General features: G+C 50.3%; 1 protein-coding gene across 3 annotated transcripts in view; it reads left to right on the top strand.

The window, feature by feature from the left end:
* Positions 1-20,464, top strand: part of LOC135896393 (ribosomal protein S6 kinase alpha-5-like) — a 342,214-nt gene that overhangs the window by 165,216 nt on the left and 156,534 nt on the right. Inside the window, exon 1 of one of the 3 annotated variants that reach the window (XM_065424776.2) lies at positions 11,569-12,321. The exons of the other annotated variants lie outside the window; for them this stretch is intronic. Within the exon in view, the coding sequence (XP_065280848.1) occupies positions 12,252-12,321 (70 nt within the window). The 5' untranslated portion in view covers positions 11,569-12,251. Of the gene's footprint in view, positions 1-11,568; positions 12,322-20,464 lie in introns of those variants that run through there. 3 annotated transcript variants of the gene reach the window in all.

Here is a 20,464-nt window from a genome sequence, read left to right as displayed (position 1 = left end):
TCATGCCATCGCCGTCACGCAGCCGGCTACGTGCCGTCGTCCTCCTACCGCTTTCGTCTTTCTGCCGACGCCGCTCCTTCTTGGCCGTTCTACCGTAATCAAGCGGCCGTCGTTCAACCGTGATTATGCCACCGTTGCGGGATTGTGCCTACGATGGGCTGTAAGGTTTTGGTTCGGGCATGAAATGAGCGGTAGGTGGACCATGCCGTCGTCCAACTCATCCACGCTAAGGACTTTGTTGAAGGGAGGGACTTGTTCTCATCGAGAACGAGGAATGTGGGATTTGTTCACAATATCTACATGAAGGGTGGAGAACGGTACGATTCACCAGTCTAGCATGACTGGAAGAGAATGCACCCTGAGCTGCCGCAAAACATCCTTTTCCAGGAGTTCTCTTGCTCCAAGCAAATCGTGAAGGCTAACAATACTCGGGCCGCCAAACGTGGCTAGACATGCCGGCGCCGCTGGGCTGTTGAGGAGGCGCATTGTTGTTTCTACAAAGCGAGTCGTCGCAGCGGGCCGCAAAACTTTTGCAGGTTGGTAGTCTTGCAGGCCGATCGTAACAGGGCGCTGAAAAAAGTACTTACTGATAATGATAAAATAGTTGTCTTTTCTTTATTCGTCACGCACGTATAAAATTGATTAGGACTTCTACTTGCAAGAATCTGTGTCTCATTTTCCTTAAAGAACGCTTCTTTTTCCCAATGTTTGTTCCCTCCAAGCATAGTCGCGCTTAAATCGCTAAATAGCTCGAATGCTAATGTATGAACGTTCACACTCAGTGTGAGATGAGTTCTGCCTTAATCTTTTTTCGGGCCCTTTGGCTCAATGTTTTCGAACCACGACTAAGTTCACTGTATGGCAACTATGGAATACAATCTAGTCGATATTAACCAATATAGAATTCGCTATGCCGCGAGCCGACTCCGTTTCAATCCACGACGTGCTAGGGACTCTGGTGCGGCCGGGGAACTTCAAGGCGGCCGGCAGCTTCGCCAACCGTATTTAGTTTTTTCGTATCTTTTTCTGGCTTACTAAGTCTTCTCCCGCGGATAATAGCGGCTTTCTGAGCATATCAGAAAGTGGTAGTTCAGTGACACAGCTCGACGCGCCAATTACGTCGAGCTGCAAGGTGCCGGAGCCTCGTGGGTTCGCCCTGCATTGAAACCGACGAAGCTCCGGCACCTCGCAGCAGCTGGACTTTCTCGCCGCATAATCCCAAGCGATCACGCTGCGTGGACGCAGGGACCACATCATCGATCCCTCTTGCACTTCATTAGAGCCGGAAATCTTTTTTTCATTCGTTTAATCATCCTTATTCGCCCGCATCCCGTACCCACTGTATGCCCTGAGGCATTTACCCTCGCACTAAAAAAAGATTACGTCGACATGTACCAAGTATAACAACGCTCCTCAGTGTCCGATTAACAACGGCCATATACCCGCCGCAGCAACACGGCTCGTCTGAGTATTTCGAAACATTGACACGCGCACTGTCGTTGTATGCGCAGATGAGTTACACCGTCTTTTTCGTCGCGTCTTCAGCGTGCCTTTAGCGACGGGGTGTCAATGCGACGACTGCCTTGCAAAATCCGTAATTTCGTTGCGCAACCGCTTCAACTATACGCTGCCACGAGCTGCGCAGAACTGCCTTCCTCGAATTGAAACTATGCGGAGTGAGAGAAATGCACAGGTCTCGAAGGCAACGACGAAACAGAGAGAGAGGGTAAATGCTTGTGGCAGCGCTGCGTAGCATTATCGATCACGCCCTTGCCTTCCTCGTACTGCGCCCCCCCACCCCTTGCACTTACCGCTCTTTTCAATAGCGACGACCACGTGTCGACACGCTTTCCTCCCGAAAGCTAATAACACGTGCTTATTGCACCGCACGCACGTACAGTGCGGCTGTACACACGTGATGCTCTAAACACCGGGATTGAAGGCTTGCTGGGGGAAGGCAGGTGATTGCTCCCGACGCTTTTTCGGCTGTCAGCCACCTCAGCGTCATAGTTCTGTTTTCATGAATGAATGACACGTTGTGTCATGGTCGGGAAGGGCAAGTATTCATTCATGAATGAATGAAACGTAGTATGAAACACTAAAGAAAGACGAGCATGCGGACCAGGAAGAGATGGAAATGAATTCGCTCGGAAAGTGCGTTGAGTCTGGAATCGACTACGTCTGAAGTGGCCGAATGAAATAAAGTGTATAACAATGATACGTCGCGCAGCGAGGTTCGGGTCAGATACAGCTGCTCAGACCAGAGGGGGAAGAGTAACTATGCGCTACCTGACCTTCAGATCGACGGCGGCGGCTCGATCAAAAGCGGTACGGGGTATGTTTGCTCGCTAGCGCTTGCTTTATTCTTATTCCTTGCAGCCGTCGCCGGAGACGGGCCAATCAGGCGACGCTACTCGCTCGCGCACGTCCGTTGCTGTGCGCCGTCCCGCCGCTCTCGTCCGCTAGCGTGGCCTCCGAGACCCTGCGCGCCGCACCGACCGTTTCGGAGGCCATTCCGTCAGCGCGCGGCCCTCGGCAACGTGCTCCCCGCGCGCAAGCGCATTTCAGCGATCGATGCCAGCGGCACGCGCGATACCGTAGCGCGCGCGTTTCCCTCTCCACGTCTTCACTCCCTCTCCCCCGCTTTTCTTTTTCTTCGTTCTTTCCGGGTAAGAGCGTCACTTGACGCCACGCGCCGAAGCCGGCACGTGAAGCACTCCCTCTTGCGCGCGTTTTCCTCCTTTTTTTTTCTTCCTCGGTGCTCTCCGTTTTTCGCTCCCTTTTTACTCCTCTCTTCATCTCCCTGGTCGCCTTTCTCGCGTTGCTCCTTTCCCGAAACGGAGCCTCGTTTACTTGCGCATTCTTTTTTTCTGTCCTCCTCGCCGTCTCTTCGCACTTTCTCCCCAGTTCCGCAGCTTCTGCGAAACCCTTATTTCCGGGATTTCCCGCCTCTCCATTGTCTCGTGCAGGGGGGCCAGGCACTTGGCGCCGACGGCTTTCGCGTATTGCATACCGATCACGGCCCCTTTCGTCCATGTTGCCGCCGCGGGCGACATCGGATCCCTTCCTGTCTTTATCTATCCTTTCTTTGCTGTTTGTTCGTTTGCTTTGCCTATTCCTCTATTCGCTGTTCCCTTTGCGTTGTGCCTGTATCGCGTGCGTTACCTTTTTCTTTTCTTTACCCTTCGTCGCCTTTCCGATTTTGCTCTTCGACCTTTTCCTACTGCTCGAGTGAATTTGGCGAACGAAGAGATTTTCACGAGCGCGACACGTTAAGTGATGGCAGTGAATGGAAAAGCTGCACGTCTTCTTTCTTTTTTTTTTGCTCGCTTCGTCGTTTTTGCACACTGCTGGCGCCGTGCGGTCATCGTATAGGCGCGTATTATGGCAGCAGGATACATACTTTGAGACCGGTGCTTGCTGGCGGTCGTGTTCGCCAAATTGGTTGATTAGCATAAAACGGACTACAGGTTTCGGCTCGCAGGGCTGTACCCACAGATTTCACAAAACACTGCTTCAATTCATACACAACACAGGCCTCACAGCACACATATAATACACACATACGCTCCAAGAATTATGCCTTAAGGGCAAGCCTTCATCGCAATAAAAAAAAAACATATGTCTCTGTTCACCAATAGCTCTGGCACACGCCGCTAAGTCTATTCGGGACTGATTTTCGAGGATGCAATGTCCTGGGACGTTCGTGTGAAATATGTAGCAAGCTGGTTCAGATGAAATTTCGTTCAGATTTGGCCATACGGTAAGCTGGCGGGCGAAAGTTTAAGGTAAACGTCATTTCCGTAGCTGCGTACACTAACTAGTACACGGCAGAAAATGACAGAATCAGTACACTTATAAGAAAAGCTTTTAAGCAGGCAATATGCTTACCCGAAAGCGCCAGTACTGAGAGATTAATGCAGCTGCGCATGTATAACACCTTACGAGAATTGATTGAAGCTCAGCGGATAGCTCAGTTTTAAAGGCCTGCCAGCACCCGGACTGGCAGAAGTATTCTCGATAAATTACGAATTAATTGCCATAACCAGCAAGGACTCAAGGTTGCATTGGCCGGAGAGATTAGAAGCACGATTCAAATACCAAATTTACCCAATAGTATGCGCCCGGAATTCAATCAGACCCGGAGAATGAGCAAAGCTAGAGCTCTACTAAAACAGTATGGCAATGTCGAGGAAGCGCTATTCGTGGATGCCTCGGAGTATTAAAATCGCCAAGCGTTTACAGCAGTAGCATTTAATACAAAGCAAGAAGGCATATATACACGTACTCAATCATAACCAGGGTATCTGAGGTTGCGGAGGAGGTTGCCATCACTCTGGCTATCGCTTGTCCCAAATATAGACACATAATTAGCGACTCTCAATCAGCTACATGAAATTATGCCAGAGGACGGATATCAGCTGAGGCTGCAAGAATTCTAAACAGCAAAGGCAAACTCGTATCTTCTGAGGAATTTCGCGATGAGAAAGTCAGCTCGTTCCCAGCCCGTACAGCGTGCGAAGCCACCAACACCCCCAACCTTAACGAGTCTGCTCCATCTTGTAGCGCGAGGACTCATCAACCGCGCCCGATTAGGTGGGGGACGCTCTGACCGAGGGGGAGATGGAACGGTAGGATAGGGATAGACTCTTCTCATTCACTCACATTACCCAATTCTGTGTAAAGTCGAGGTGTATATATGCACCTCCTAGCACAAAATTGCACAGGTCTCAGGCAGTTGACTGGAGGCGCCTTCAAACCAGAACTTAAACTAACCCGGTATATGGTGGTGGTGGTGGTGGTGGTGGATTGTAGCAACATGCGGGTTTAGCCTGGCGAACAAGGCCGGCAATTGCTCCGCCCGAGCGTCTCGCACAATACCGCTGATGGGTTTCACCATATGTCCATCAACCCAGTGTCTCTTAAGAATTCGATCAGGAGACGTGAAGTTTCTTCCCGGTATATCTAACCGGTATATCTAACCCGGTATATCTTAACCGAATGTTTCCGGAATGGTACCGTGATGCCAAATGTAAATTATGTGATGATAGAGGAGGCACCCTAGAGCATATACTCATATATAGAGCATATATATATATATAGAGCATATATAGTTCAGAGGATAATCACAGTCCCCCCCCCCCCTGTATGAACCAGAGGCGCGGTGGAGAGCCGCACTGACTATATAGTTCAGTCAGATCTTTGGGGCCAACTTTGGGCCATCCTGCAAGCTCGGGAGGCTACCGAGAGACAGGGTCTCTCTGCTACCCCCGGCGCGGCGTAGACCTAGGCTATGAATTGAGAGAGAGAGAGAAAAAGCCTAAACTTTATTTGCAGATCAATAAGATTTGAGTCCGGCGTCTTTTAGTGGGTCTGGGCACCCGCGGCGGACGCGGTTCCGAGACCTTGTCTCGAAGCGGCTTCTTCGGCTCGCTGGACGGCCCAGAGTTAGAGTTGTGCTGTCAGGTTCGAGCTGAGCAGTGCGGTCTTCCAGCGCACAGACACAATTGTTAAGTATGGCGTGACCGGCTTAACGTCTCGATATATACGAGAAAAAAATTTACTGCATCTTCACAAAAATTGTGGCTTCAGTCACTTGTGGAACCGCATATCACCATGACCATATGTTCTGTTATGCATGAAAAATATTTGAGATCCTTCCTGTAACTAAACCTCTGACGCTGTATGTCTTACACAAATATTCTTTTTTTCGTTGTGTAAAATTCCGGATCTAGATCAATGAATCCTACGTCTAGTTCAATGTTTTGTCTCGTAGAAGATATAGTGGCTGCAAAAGAAAAAGGACTTGTACGTTTTGCGTACCACTTAGCGTGATAGATTAACTATATACCCGATGCCAACTACGTACCATAAAGCGATTAAGAAATAGGCCACGTGTTATGGAAATTGTGTAATACAAATTTGGCGCTCCCCGGTTCAACACTTGGCTTTATAGGTTAACTACGTACCCGGTACCAACTGCGTACCATAAAGCAATTAAGAAATACGCCACTTGTTATGGAGATTACGTAATACTGATTTGACGTTCTTCGGTTCAACACTGTGTCTTTTATTATCACTTCCTTCGTTCTTGACGTGTATTCTGGCCCTGTTACATTTGTCGAGTTTCTTATTGTCTGTTTGTTTTCATATTCGCATCCGGAAAGACTGAGCTTCTTTTTCCTTGCGCTTGATTCCCATCCTCGCACACAAGCACTTGCGCTTATATTCGTTATGCTCTGTGCACACCTGTGAAAAAAAAATGGTCTTGAGAGCGTTTCCGCGAAAGCATGCGCCGTGACGTCATTGATCGGCAGAAGGGTTGAAGGTTTTGGTGCCTTCAACCCATGCGGCCTCGGTCGGACGGCTACGGTTATTAAGCTTAGGCTGCAGCCGATAACAGCGCCGCTGCGTGACCATCACGGACACGTGGCAGGTCCGGTGAAGCCGGGTCCCTGTCTTGATGTCCGTTTCGGGGGGTGAGAGTTGAAAACGCGTACAACAATATAATGTAGTACCTGGTAGGGACGGAGGGGAGCCGTCTTCGACCCCTCTCCAGCGAGAACTTCGGGGGTGTCGCCACAATGCCCTCTAGAGCTCTCTAGTCGCTGTCACAATGCACTCTGTACGGCTGTCATTAGGCGTTAGCACCCCCCCCCTCCTCCCGGAAAGCACTGCAGAAGCTGCTGCGCTTACTTTTGTACTCGCGTCCAACAACCCAGAAGGGAGACAGTTTGGTGGAGAGAGGGGTCACTGTTCGCGCCTGGCAGCTAACATGCATGGGATGAGAGGGAGGAATTCCGTCTCATCCCGTGCATGCTAGCTTAGAGGGAGAAATTCGGTCTGTGAACGAGAGTTCGTGCTGGGAAAACACCAGGTGGCGCTCGGTATTTTGCAAATCGCAAATTGAGGAAGAGGGTGCAGCAGGCGTCAGTGCATAACTCGCAGAATCGAAGACCTATCTAGCTGCAGAGAAAACCTGCGTCGCCATGGCTGCAGGTAAGCTTGATCCTTACACCTTTCGCCGTGAATATATTAACAGGTGTTTGCCGTTGTGATCGTTGATCCGTTGCGACTTCTCGCTTTTGTGCTTGAACCTGCATTTTCAACAATTGACGCCATTCCAGCGCACATGCCTTTTTCTGTTTTGTTTTTTAATGTAAGTTTAGGAGGGAAGGCTTAGGCCGCCACAACGACGTCAGCGTAAATTTTTAATATGCAGATGGCGCAACCGTGCAGCGTGATACGTTGTGATGGGTGAAATCGAAGGCATGGCCTGTATGCCACTTCACTCATCAAGCTAGCTTATAGGCAGTGCTGTGACCTCATCAAGCTAGCTTATAGGCAATGCTGGGACCTCATCAAGCTAGCCCATAGGCAATGCTGCGACCTCATCAAGCTAGCTTATAGGCAATGCTGTGACCTCATCAACTAGCTTATAGGCAATGCTGGGACCTCATCAAGCTAGCCCATAGGCAATGCTGCGACCTCATCAAGCTAGCTTATAGGCAATGCTGGGACCTCATCAAGCTAGCTTATAGGCCGCGTTCTCATGAAGGTGAAATGCAGAAAACGACCCGTGCAATGATATTTAGGCACACATTAAGAAATGAAAACGCTGCCTGCAACAGACGCCTAAACGGACCGACCTGTTAATTGAAGGAAGAAAGAGGAAGTAAACTCGTTGCTAAGCTTCATCAATGTTGCAGCAGACATTTAAAAAAATTCTGATAAACGCAGCCGCCCGAACGACGATAGGAATAGCAGGGGTGAGGCGTGCAGACAGGACACAAGAGTAGAGAAGTGGACAACACGAACGCCGACTACTCTTGTGTCCCGTCTGCACGCCTCACCTCCTTTTTGCGTAATGAATCCTTACCGACCGGCTCAGCTTTCTGTCGTTCTAAGGAATAACAGGCTTAACTTTTTGAAATGCACTGTGCGGAAACTAACGAAGCACAGTTGAGGCAGCTCCACTTCCGTCTTCCGCCAAAGCTCCGCGAAAAAAAAAAAGAAAGAAAGCGCATTCTTGTTGAGCGACTCTTCATAATAGTCTTGAACCCAACACAACGAAAATGCCGAGGACGAGTCAAAATGGCGGCGGCCCGGGCAAGTGCACCCGCCCCGTGAACATTATGAGACGGTCCCCTAGGCGAAGTCGTGCAGACGGAAGGCCAACTGACGCGCGTCCGGTTTGCTACCCTGCGCCAGGGCAATGGTCTCGAGGGACGGAAACAAAGAAAGGACCGGGTAGGTCATCGTAAGCACCGGCCGTTGAAGCTAGCAGACGACAGACAGCATGAGGGCAAAGTTCGCAGCGTACTAACAGACGACAGCACGAGTTCGCAGCGTGCCCACACTGAATGAGCAAGTTAGTTCCGCTTAAATCTGAGAGCGAGGAAGTTTCGTTGAAAGGAAAAAAAAAAAAACGTGCAATGGCTTCGTGGCATTCTCCGATGGATGTCTACTCCCTCATTTCCCGAGTAGTTTGGCGAGCGGTTTGCGCTCTCTTCGTTTTTTTTTTTTTTTTTCACGACCGCGCCTAATCTCTGAATCCACGCAAGGACAGTCCAAGCCGCGTCTGGCTTGACCTGTCGAAAAAATGCAGTGTCGAAAACCCACGTCGCCATTTGTTCTGCGGGGTGAAGTTGTGCCGGAGAGGCAGCGCGCGTAGTGGGACGTTTTCGGTCGGCGGTTGTGTGTCAGGTCCGTCACTCCCTCCAGACGGTGCAATGCAAAAAAAAAAAGAAAGAAACTCGATAAAGCATGGTGACTCGTCTTGTACGGCCGAAATCAGCTATTTCGCTTTCCTGGAAATGACCAAAGGGTCGGCTTGGGGGCTGAGTCATGCCTACTTCGAGGGTAGAGGGTTGGCGGACACGCGCTTGGCGACATGGTCGGTCAGGGTGAGCTCGACTTCTGAAGTTTTTTTTTTGACACAACGTAACAGGTGGCCACGTGCACTCCAATTCAGGCAGGGATCGTTGGTCGGGAATTTTTTTTTTCTTTTTTGAGCTGCAGAAGGAGAATCACTGCGAGCCGGCCTAGTTGGAATTCGTGAAACTTTGCGCTAAACAAACGGGGACAAAGAAAGATGCACCGGTTCTTAGAAAGCGCTCGTCCTTGTGTATCTGTCTTTGTCCCCGTTTGTTTGGCGCACTCCCTGCTCCCTCTCTCCCTCTCTATATTGCCCCTTTCCCTTACTCCCCAGTGTAGTGTAGCGAACCGGACACTCGTCTTGTTGACCTCCCTGCCTTTCGCCTTTATGCGCGCGCTCTCTCTCTCCCTCCCTCCCTCTCTCTCTCTCTCTCCGTTTTGGAGGAGACGCACAGGTGTGGCGCCGGTTTCTCTCCCTGTTTCAAAAACAGGTGGTAGTTGTTTACTTATCTTGCAATAAATACACTGCGGTCACATTGCACCAAGCAGGTGAGATTTTATACTTACAAAATACACAAGTAGAAGCACACGTTACACGTATATATTAGCTACACGTGTAGTTTTACGCACTTAGTTTGTGTAGAAGCTATGCACAGATTACAACGTCGTTCCGTAGCGCTCGTGCTGCAAGCATTTTTTTTTCTTCTTTTGCTGTGATCTTATACATATGGTGCGGTGCGCATACTTCCATCACCACATCTGGAAACGATGTTCGTTTTATACCCGCGACGAGCCTGCGATTTCAAGCGTAAACCGTTACTGCCGTCCTGAACGCAAATCTAGCCTGAATGTGAGTGGCCGCCCACGGTGCCAAAGTACGCTGATGCGAGCACACGCGTTACTGTGATTGTTAGGCAAAAAAAAAAAATTAGTATGAGCACAAATTCAAGGGCGAACAGTAAAGAACTGAGGAGAATGCCCGTTCCGCGTAATTACGCGGAACTGCGACTGTGGCCGGTTACTAAACATGAATTAGTCTCAAGTGTATACGTTTTGGAGTCTGGATATAGCCACTGTTATACGGCGTGTACTAATTTATCGGTAAACAACGTTTGCTTTTTTAAACACCAGTGACACGTAGCTGAGTTCTACTTCTTTCATTGGATCACTTCAATTGTAAATAGCCAGTGGCTTTTAAAGTCATATCCACTTAGAACGAGTTTTGAAGACGACACCAGTTTCGAGTTATGCGTCCCCAAAGTTTGCGACAGAATGCATTGGGTGCCGCAGTAACTCTTGATTGATTGATTTACTTTAATGGTGCAAAGACCAGTTCTGGCCAAAGAGTGCCAGTAACCATTGAACTGCGTTAAAGCGTTCGCTTTAATTCGTGCAATGCAATATGCGCGCCAAATTAATTAGTAAAATGTTGTTAATTAGTCGGTTGTGTGTTTTGATTTTTAGTGTAAGTACTGTTGACCCCTTCGAGTATTTCAGCTGAGTGAGTATATTTGTGCCGAATGCCACAGGTGTTATTATTTTATTTTCTTGTAATTCTGTTAACCCTAACTAAAGCACCGGCACATGTTCCGGTGAACCTGGAAATGGAACAACTGGTCGGGGTGATTTGAGAATTTCGCAGTCTGATTTATGCCCTTAGTACCTCATCGTGGGGGCATGTCATCCTGATTCCAATGTATTATTGTTCTTTGCGGTCGCACCCAGTCCTCTGAGAGGCAGTGCTGAGTCCCCTGCGAAGCGTAGTTCGATATGCGCCCCAGCTTCTAAATCTAGCGCTTACGAAAAAAGAAATAATAAGGACATCTCCATTTGCTCCTGAAACGGAGAAATTATTTCCGCCGCTCCGAGACGGACGAAAACCGTTATGAAACCGAGAACAATGCAAAGCGTGCCAGGAATATCCCGAGAGGGGGAAAAAAAAAAGCAGGGGAGAGCGGAAATGACCTTAGCGCCGTCTGTCGCCGAGCTGAGGCACCACACGGCCTACTTCCAGCATGCCATCCGTGATCGCCTCCTCGGAAAGCGATGGTCTCTGAGGCCGCGGCTTAGCCAGCTCGCGCCGCCCATTTCAGAAGCCACGTCTCCCCGCGGCCCTTTCATCCAAGAGGAATACGAAATCCTAGGTACGCGGCGTCGATCTCGGACGCTGCGTTACGGCCGAGCTTTCTCTTTCTCTCTTTCCTTTTTTTTCTCGGAGCAGAAGTTACGGATGGCGCGTTAACCCTTGCGCTAGGGAAAGGACGCGGCGCCGAAGTGGTCCGTCTCAGAGCGTTGACGGCGCCCGGGCAACGGTGCCGTGCGTGCGACGTTCCGAAAACCGCGTGGAGGAGCTTCCCCCCGTGCCCCCCCCCCCCACCTCCCCCACCCCTCCTGCTCAACGGCTTACCTCTCCCAGCCCTTGTCGGTCGCGCGCGCGCGCGCGTACAGAGTGCCAACGGAGCAAGGTCGTTGGCTCCGTCGAGGCTGCCCGAGCTGAGTCTCTCTCCGACTCTCTCTCTATCTCTCTCCGTCTCTCGCCCGTTTTCTTCTCTCCGCGCGCCTTTCTTCTCACCTGCCTCTCTTTCTTTCTTCTTTCTCTCTCTCACGCCTCCTCTCCTTTAAGCTCTCTCTCTCGAAAAGACGCACGGCACGCCGACCGAGCGGAGATTCGTTCAGTTCGCAGACAACCGCCCGTGCGCGTGGCAGCAGGCGGCACCCCCGTGCGGAGCTAGCGCAGTTTTAACTTTCGCAGTCGCACGCTTGCGTCGAACGGCAGCTGCAGCTGGTCAGCTGAGTGATGCGTGGCATTCCCGGATCGCTGCCGCTGCGCGAGTCGTCTCTCTGTGTTGGCTGTCGTAGTCGTCGTCGTGTTCGACGCCCGGCGAGGTTCTCCCATCGCGGCGGCCGGATATAACTACTTCCGCGGGACGTTTCTTCTCCACGGTGTGGTGAAGCGGAACTAGACCGAAAGTCGACGTTCTCGCACCTACTCTTTTTCTCTCTCTCTTTCTCTCGCGCTTTCCCTGGAGTTTGGCCCGATTTGTGGACGGCCTCCCCGCGTTTGGAGAGAAAAGAAAAAAAGTTCGACGTTTACTTTTTGGCATCGGAGAAGTGCTGGTTTATCATACGGAGACTGTCTTCAACATCCGTCGTCGCTGTGTGTGTGTGCGTGTGTGTTTTTTTCTGTCTCTCGCGATCTATTGACGTGCGACGCGTTTGTATACGGTCCGTGCGGATATTTCTTTGACGGTGACCTTACCTGTGTTCGGAGAAGGAAAGAAAAAGAAAACGCATCCGTGGGTGTTGCGCGAGAGTTGTTGCAACTACCGAGTTCTCCCTCCCTTCTGGTGACACCGGGTGTGCTCGAAACAGGAATGCGTTTCGAAGAAGCTCCGTGGAGTGACACCCGTCGCACCACTGGCTACGTCCTTCGCAAGGATCCCGGTGAGCCTTTTTTTTTTTTTTGGTCGCGATTCTCGTACGCCGCTTGAATATAAAGTTTGATTTAATGCCGTCATATATTTAGGTTCCCGTGATTAGCCAAACCGTTGTGCAATTTGCGTTTTTCTTGCAGTGGGAAAACTTTGCTCCGGATCGCATCGGCGGTTATCGCAAACAAGCTAAAGGAGGGGTGACATTTTCGGTGGCGTATCGGCTACGCTTCGGGGATGCGTGATAAGATGACCGCGCCGGCGTGAGCAGACGATCATCAACCGCGATTCTTCTGCCGCAGGCGCGCGGTCACGTGACGTCCGGCCTCGACGTCGCACGGACGCGTATTTGAGACGCAGGTTGACGCGTTTCTAATCGAGCATCTATTTCTACGACGCTGTCGTGTTGACATTTCTGTTGATCCATCGTCGCACACCTGTTGCGCGAACAGTGAAACAGTTGTTACCTTAGCGTGCGTACAAAGGGTTGGGGGGGGGGGGGGGGGGGGGAAGAGGGGTTGCGTTCAGTACTGAAGCGAAGGCTCGGTGAAGTTCGCTCTCCGGTATCGTGCAAGTGCGCCAGACGCGACCGCCTTGCCTCGTGCAACTGTTTGTTTTTCGCGCGTCATGTGAAACTCGGGGTCAGGCAACCGGGTGTTTTCGTCTATGGCGCCGAGGAGGAGGAGGGAGGCTGGGAAGGGTTGGCTGTTTCTGTTTACCGCGTAAGCGCGTCGATCGGCTAGCAGTCGGGAAACAACAAAATTCAAGGTCTTCTTTTGCGGTTCGTCGTATGCATCCCCGTATAGTGAGAAACAACGCAAGATGTTAAACTTTGGTGCGAGTTCCCGTTACATTTACTTTGCCGGTTAGGTCACCGGATGCTCCAAAATGCGTGCGTTGAAACTGCGTTGAAAGGTATCTTACCTTTGAGCAAGTGTCACGCGTGCGCTTTGGAAAACTGGCAGTTTGACAGCCGTGCCAGGATATAGCACTACGTGCGTAGTCTGCCTTGTTTAACTATTATTTCTTCTAGCTTGCGTTAAGTATTATTTGCGTGCCGCCTTACGTTACGTTGTGTTTGTGCTAGGAGGCCGGTCGTTGCCAGGTGCGCCAGCCAATCCCGCTAAGCAGTGTCGCAACGTCTTCCAGAGAACCCTTGTTTTCGCAGGTGAAATCGACGGCGCTATGTTTGCCGCTATGTTTGCCTCGGCTTGCGTTTCGCAAATCGAGTCGTTCGCCTCGTCTGGTTCCCGCGTGCGTGTCCAGTTATTGTGATCGCGCATGACTCACTCTAAGCTTGCAAAAAGCGCCGGTGCGTAGTACGCTAATTGTATGCACGTTTGCGCTGAAACCGACGCCATCTATGCCCGCTGGGTGTGCTGTCGACATCGGCTTGACTGTCACTGATGCCTTTTCAACTATCTGCGTCTTGCGGACGTCATCACTGTTAGCATGTCCTTATGTTCACTGCAGGACGAAGACGTTCTCCCAGCGATCTCCAATCAGCCATGTCTAGCGATAGCCGATTCCAACTTTCGCCAGCAGATTTTCCAATTTCGTTACGCCACCTAATTTTCTGCCGTCTTCGACAGCCCTCCCTTTCCCTTGGCACCCATTCTGTAACTCTAGTGGTCCACCTGTGATCCGCTCTACGCATTAAATGTCCTGCACAGCTCCATTTTTTATCCCTTTATGTCAGCTAGAATATAGGCCGTCCCCTTTTGCTCTCTGATCCACATTGCTGTCTTCTTGTCTCTTTTGAAGTTACGCCTAACATTTTTCGTCCCATCGCTCTTTGTGCGGTCCTTAACTTGCTCTCCAGCTTCGTTGTTAACCTCCCAACTTTGTGCTCCGTATGTCTGCCCCGTTAGAATGCTATGATAGCGCACTTTTCCTTTTAACGACAGTGGTAAGCTACCAGTCAGGATTTGGCAATGCCGGCCGCATGCACTTAAACCCATTTTTATTCTTCTGTAAATTTGCTTCTCAGGATGGAGGTCCCCTAAGCGTAATTGACCTAAATAACGGTATTCCTGTACAGACTCTCAAGGGTGACTGACGAATACTTGTTTCTTTGCCAGGCTTCTAGACATAGCGTAGCTTTGTACCTTGCTTCTGATGTTAAACCTCGCGGACATCCAACGATATTTGCTCGCATGCGTATAGCGGTTTTAATCGGACCTTCGCCTCGATTAAAAAGGTACTGATATTTGCTTTTATGCTTGAGGTCGTGTCTCTTAGATTCCTGCTCCTGTAACGATTCTTCCGCTTCTTAATTGAAATGCTAGCTGAACTCGACGGATAAGATGTTTTCCCGACTGCATCATATAAAATCGAGACTCTTATGTCCGGCGTGCTTCGACTTACAGAAGTCTGTTAGCTTCGCACCCTAATGTAACAGCGTAATTGTCAGTGTTAAGTGTCACTTAGTTGTGACGTCATTCGATAAGAGTGTCACTGCACGCCGCCTCGGTAGAGTGGCCACGACGTTGTGGGTTCGAATCCGACGAAAAAAAAAAGTGCTCATGCTTTCGGTGCACGTTAAAGAACCCCGTGTGATGAAAATTAATCCGTAGCACCCCCCCTCCCCCCCCCAACCCACATGACGACGTTCCTCATAACCCAATGTGCAATCTCTGCTAGTTAAAACCTCACACGTTTAAGTTACTCTCCCTTACAATAACGGTGTTTATCAATGTCATTTACTTATAACGGTGTATATTAGAGTGAGTTACCCCGTTAATGTCCCATGGGAAACAGCTTGCACGTCTAAGCAAACGCACGGATTCGTTTGCTTCCAAGTGTTAAGAGCCGCGGTTAGGGTCGGAATAAAGGCGGTGACCAGAAAAGGCTTTGCGACCCATCATAGGGTATCGGCCCGGGGCCTAAAAAAAAAACAAAAAAATGCAGCGCGCGCCGCCCGGGGATCACTGTTCTTCGTCGCCCGTCAATGTCGTTCGGCGACCTCCAGCGCTGGCGAAAGTGCGTTGCCCGACTTTTCTCTCTCTCTCCATTCTTTTCTTTCCTTCCTCCGGCGACCGCCGCCCTCTTTCTCTCGCCCTCACCTGTTTCTCTCTCTCGTACTCCGGGCTACGACCCCCTCATTTTTTTTCCTCCTCCGCCACCGCTCTTTCCGTTCGTCGAGAAAGTACGATGCGCAAGGAGTGGCCGACGGGGGAGTAGAAAGCGTGGCAGAGGGTGTTCGTCTTCTTTTTTCGACTCCCTTTTGTTTTCCTGCTCATTGACTCCTTTCTTCTTTTTTCTCGCTCGCGTTTCTTTCCTCCCTCCCTCCGTGCTTTCCGTTCGTGGAAGCAACGGTGCAGAGCGAGTGGAATGGAAGGGAGGGAAGGTGTTGGTTTTCTTACTCCTCTTGTTTTTACCGCTCATTGACTCCGATTTCATGCGGCTAGGCGGTGGCGGTTTTGCAACTTCGGCGCGCTGTCTCCTCCGGCTCGCTTGTTCGCCCCGGGGCGATGGGAATTCTCTCGTCTCTTTATTTATGTCGTTCCCGCTCCATATTTCGTGGTCGTCGTCTTGGACGGCAGTCTGTTAGCAACACCGTAAAGGCCGCGAAACTCGGATCAATGAAAACTGCTCTTAGAGGGCGCTGGCGAAGAAAACAAAAAAGGGGATAGTGAGACGCAGTGCGCTGTTGCAACGTCTGGGAATTGGCTGCGTTTCGGGGGAACACCGTTAGTTGAACCTTGCTCCCCCGTCCCCTTTTTTCATTCTCTTCGTTCGATTAGAGGACGTGGCCGCTAAGGTCGTGACCTTGCGCTGTGCTGTTCGGCGTTCGCGACTTCCGCAACTGCTTAGTTCGGCGTAATATGCTCAAGATGCAGGCGACGATAAATCAGGGCTGTGTTTTGGTTGTTGTTTCTCTTCTTCAGAGGCCGTCGGGTGCCAGTCTTGAAGGTGTCATTAGTCGCGTTCGTATAGCTTTTTCTTCCCCGCTCAAGCTTATCGCAAATGCATCTGTCTACCTGCACGCGAGGTTAGGCCAGTTATTAAAGCGAAACACATTTGATTTTGTTTCGGGATACACTTATTCGTTGCTGTGTTTCCACGATGCGTGGACTTCTCCGTGCGTACCGCGATAAACACGAGGGAAAGGCGCGCCGACGCCCTCCAGAGATGTGTCGGTGGCAGTCTACCTGGTTTGTCCAGCTACGTTTGTCGAGATCAGTGTCCAGCTACGTTTGTCCAGTTTGTCCATATCAGTCAGGACGTACACACAGTGCTTATAAGTGCAAACGCGGACAATCGCGAAACTGCTGCAATGTATCGTTTCGTTTCCAGTTTCACCTGAATTTATACCATTGGCTTAATCAATGCTCCAAAGCGTAACGTTAGCGATTATTGCTCCATGCTTGGAATCTGGCTACCGAACGATTACACGTCGCTGTTCCACGGAATTACGCGTGAAAACCGTTCTCATGAGTTATTTCCTCTTCGCAATTCAATTTAGAAGCACCGTACGTGAAGGTCCAAGCACTCAAAGATGAAAAAAAAGCGTGCCACCGTCCGCGAATCCACATTTGATTTGTTTTAGGGCAAGGAGGGATACGTCTTAGCTAAACAGATATGGATTTAGGCAAGCAATCATGTGGAATGGTTGAAGCAGATGCTGAAACTCTTCTGCTTCAAAAAGCTGATTAACATGAAAAATAATTAAAAATAAATTAATGTAACATGCCACACTTCAGTGCGAGGTAGTAACAGTTCAAATGTACATGCACTGTTAGTAATGTTGGTCTAGCTTGCAAGAAAAGAAAAGTTAATCATAGCAAATAATTAAGTTCTGGCCAACGGCTGGAGAAAACAACGACCCAAAACATTGTCTGAAGAGTGGAGGACTCCCCATTGTGTTAAACATGACGCAGGGTGCACCTTCACGCTAACTTCTTATTCTCGGCAGCTTTAATCTCTAAATGGTGATCCCCTTCAGTTTTGAAAACAGCTGCAGCGGAGTGAACGATCCGAAAGGGAATGCAATAACCTCTGCCTCGTCTTCCGGGTTAGAACTCGTATGTCGAAGTGGAGGCAAATTTTATATACTCTTCACATTGGCCGTCTCACTTAGTTGTCCTTTTATTCGCGTGAAAACAGACTGACGTTACTGACAGGTCGGGTAAGTGATGACGGCCTCGGCTCACGTTGCGACCGGAGGACTGCTCTTTGTCGGGGCAATAACCTTTTCGAAACATTCGCTACAAAGACATCCCTTGTCTCTGTTCGCCCCCCCTCGACAGAGGCGTGATGCCTCTCCACAAGTAATGGACTATCCTGAGCCGAATAACAATTATTACTACTAGGCTTCGTAGTAGTCCTTGAAACCTTTCAATGTGCGACTCCCGAATGTCAAAGAAGGCCCTTAAAAGCCCGTAAATTGACACTAAAGAGAGTAATGATATCTTCTGCGTGGATAAACTATTCTACAATATCAAATACACCACTTTTACCACGATAAGACGCTTGGTGAGCCAGAAAAAGCGCAATCACGAAAGACGGGTGGGGACGCCTTCTTAAAGTTCCCGCACCAACTTGCTGTGACGTCATCGATTTTGACTGTGTTGTGGGGCCTAGTTAATCCTTTAGCAGTAAAGATAGATTACATTGTGCTCTAGAGGAGCCAAAGATTGAACATTGCGAGTTTCTGGAACTTTTCCTGAATCAACACGGCCTAAATGAAAAAAAAATACCTTGAAATCCTCGACGTCACAGTGGCGTCCCGGCGTTCGGCTTACGGCTCGGAATTCAAAAACTGAAACTTTTACCTTCATTTTCCTTTCGAGTAATCTGCAAATTATTTCGAAATTAACCACCAGAGTTTTCAAAGAACGCTTTATCCGCTTAAGCTGATTCAGTGTTCAACTGTAGTGTCGCTTGAAGTTTGTGTTTAAAAGTTCTTCAATTTCGCTCGAGGCAAAGCTCAGTGGATGTTATTTGCGTGTTTCACTACGAGGTTTATGCAAGCCGAGAGTATCCAATGTAATTTATCTTGATGGTAGGGCACAATCTTGGTTGTGACGACTTGGGATGGTTTATGGGAAAAAGGCTAGTCGCACACTATTTGTTTCCGTGCGTAATAAAAAAAAATGCCGTTTCTTGTTGGCTAAAACAACACAGACAATATTTTGTTTTCGAGCTTTCAAGCTTCGTGATGCTTTAATGCATTGAAAATAAACGCTTTGCCACGGCCCCAGGAAGTCCTCGAAAATCCCTGAATCTTTTTCCCCACCAAAGATGCTAAAGCTGCAATGCCCGTGGCCTGTCCTCTTGCATTACTTCTCCCCTGTTGCTCACCTTTTGCTGAACACCTTTAACGTCCCGCGGGTGGAACGAGAAATGTATCCCACGTCTAAGGACGCGTGACAAAACAGTTTTGCATCTAACGAAATCGACGCAAAGGTTCACGTCGAAAGAATAATAACCGCCGTATTCAAAAGCGGAACTTAAGTTGAAGCCCACGCTCAACTTGGTCTGACTGACATCTGGCCTGAACGTTCCCAGGGCGCTCATTGCGTTTCCCCAGGCGCGTTCACGACAGGCGTCAACTAAATTAAGTCAAGCATGGGCTTCAACTTAAGTTGCCTTCTTGAATATGGGGATAAGAGTGCTGCAGAATTCAGGAAGGACGAGGCGAAGCGAGGCAGCGCCTCATGCCGTCGCGCGGGGGTCACGTTACCGTGCCGCGAACCGTACTGTGCGCACCGCACCCTTCGCCGTTTCCTTCCCCCGACGAGTCTCCCGTACGGTGCAGCAACAGCAGGTCGGCGCGCGGCCTTGAAAATCCTCCTCGCAAGGCTACGAGTGCAGTGCCTATCTACGTTGGCCCGTTCGTCGGTTAGAGGAGGAGGAGGAGAGGGGGGAGGAGGGGTACATCGCTCTTGGTCACGTCGTTCTCCGGCCGGAGGGGCACAGCCGCTCTTTCGTCATCGGCGGTTTCCTCCTCTCTCGCGCCCTTTGTCTCACGCCTCCTCTCTTCTCCTCTCTCCGGTGTCTGAACCCCGCGCTGTTCTAGAAACGCGGTGGAACGAACGCTGCCTGGCGGCGTGTATGCGCCTGCCCGGGGCAAGCCCTAGCGTGCTCTCTCTCGCTCGCTAGACGAGTGGCGGCGCAGTAGCGAGTTCTCTTCCTCCCCCCTCTCTCAAACACTCTCGCTCGGCTTGCTGGCTCACCTCCGGTTTCGAACCCCCCGGAGTTCTAAAACGACGTCTGCTGTCTTCGCTTTGACCTAAGGTCTTGCCCGCTTATAATGACGCGTGGCCGTGGTCCCCCGCAAGGGTTGCAGAATATAGTGCCAGCCTTTCCTCCTTTCCCCGCAAGAACCACTTCTCTCTACAAAGCGGTCAAGGGAAAAAGCAAGAACGGAGCTTGCCCCGTTGCAAACGAATATGCGTTGAACGGTGGACCACGTCTACGCGCCCTCGGAGGATGATTATGGGCCACTCTTTCGCTCGTGTGTAGAGAGTCCTGCCACCGACGCGCAACACAGGCTACGCCAATCAGATTCATCGATCGATTTACTTGGTGGTACTGGAAATGTCGTCAACATTCTGTCACCGGCTTTTCCGCGACGTTTGATCGTCACGTACGAATGAGAATGCTAGAGAAGGAACGTAGCAAATGACGTGGGACGGAACCTAAAAGCGCGTGTCTCTTTGAATTTGGGAAAATAATCGCAAAAGAGACGAGAGCAGTTATTGCTGTGACTCTCCTCCTCCTCCTACAGCACGAGGGAATGGGGGGGGAGAGATCTCGCCGGCGTGTCTTCGCCTGCCCGAAGCGTTGTCCGCGAGATTGCAGCACAGGTGCGCCGGTGCGATCTCGGAGGCTATGCACGGAGCAAGCCCCTTGCTCGCTAAGCGCGGTGCGTAGATTGGGAAACAGTTCCGAGGATGGGAAAATGGGCGTGGCCCCACCTGCCGATCAGCTTGCGGTTTTCTTTCTCGCTCTATCCCTGTCTCGATCGTCGGGTTAGTGGGCGTCCTCCTTTGCAACAGCGGCCGGTTCGCTCCGCAACGGTTCCTTGCGGCCATCACTCTCTCTCTCTCTCTCTCTCTCTCTCTCTCTCTCTCTCTCTTTTCACGTTCTTTTTTTGTCTTAAGCGTGTCTCCGGGTCGTCTGCTCCGTGGCGGCTCAGAAACGGTATT

This window comes from Dermacentor albipictus, chromosome 7 (genome assembly GCF_038994185.2).
Source record: "Dermacentor albipictus isolate Rhodes 1998 colony chromosome 7, USDA_Dalb.pri_finalv2, whole genome shotgun sequence".
NCBI classification, from domain to species: Eukaryota; Metazoa; Arthropoda; class Arachnida; order Ixodida; family Ixodidae; genus Dermacentor; species Dermacentor albipictus.
This window is presented reverse-complemented; position numbering and strand designations above follow the sequence as displayed.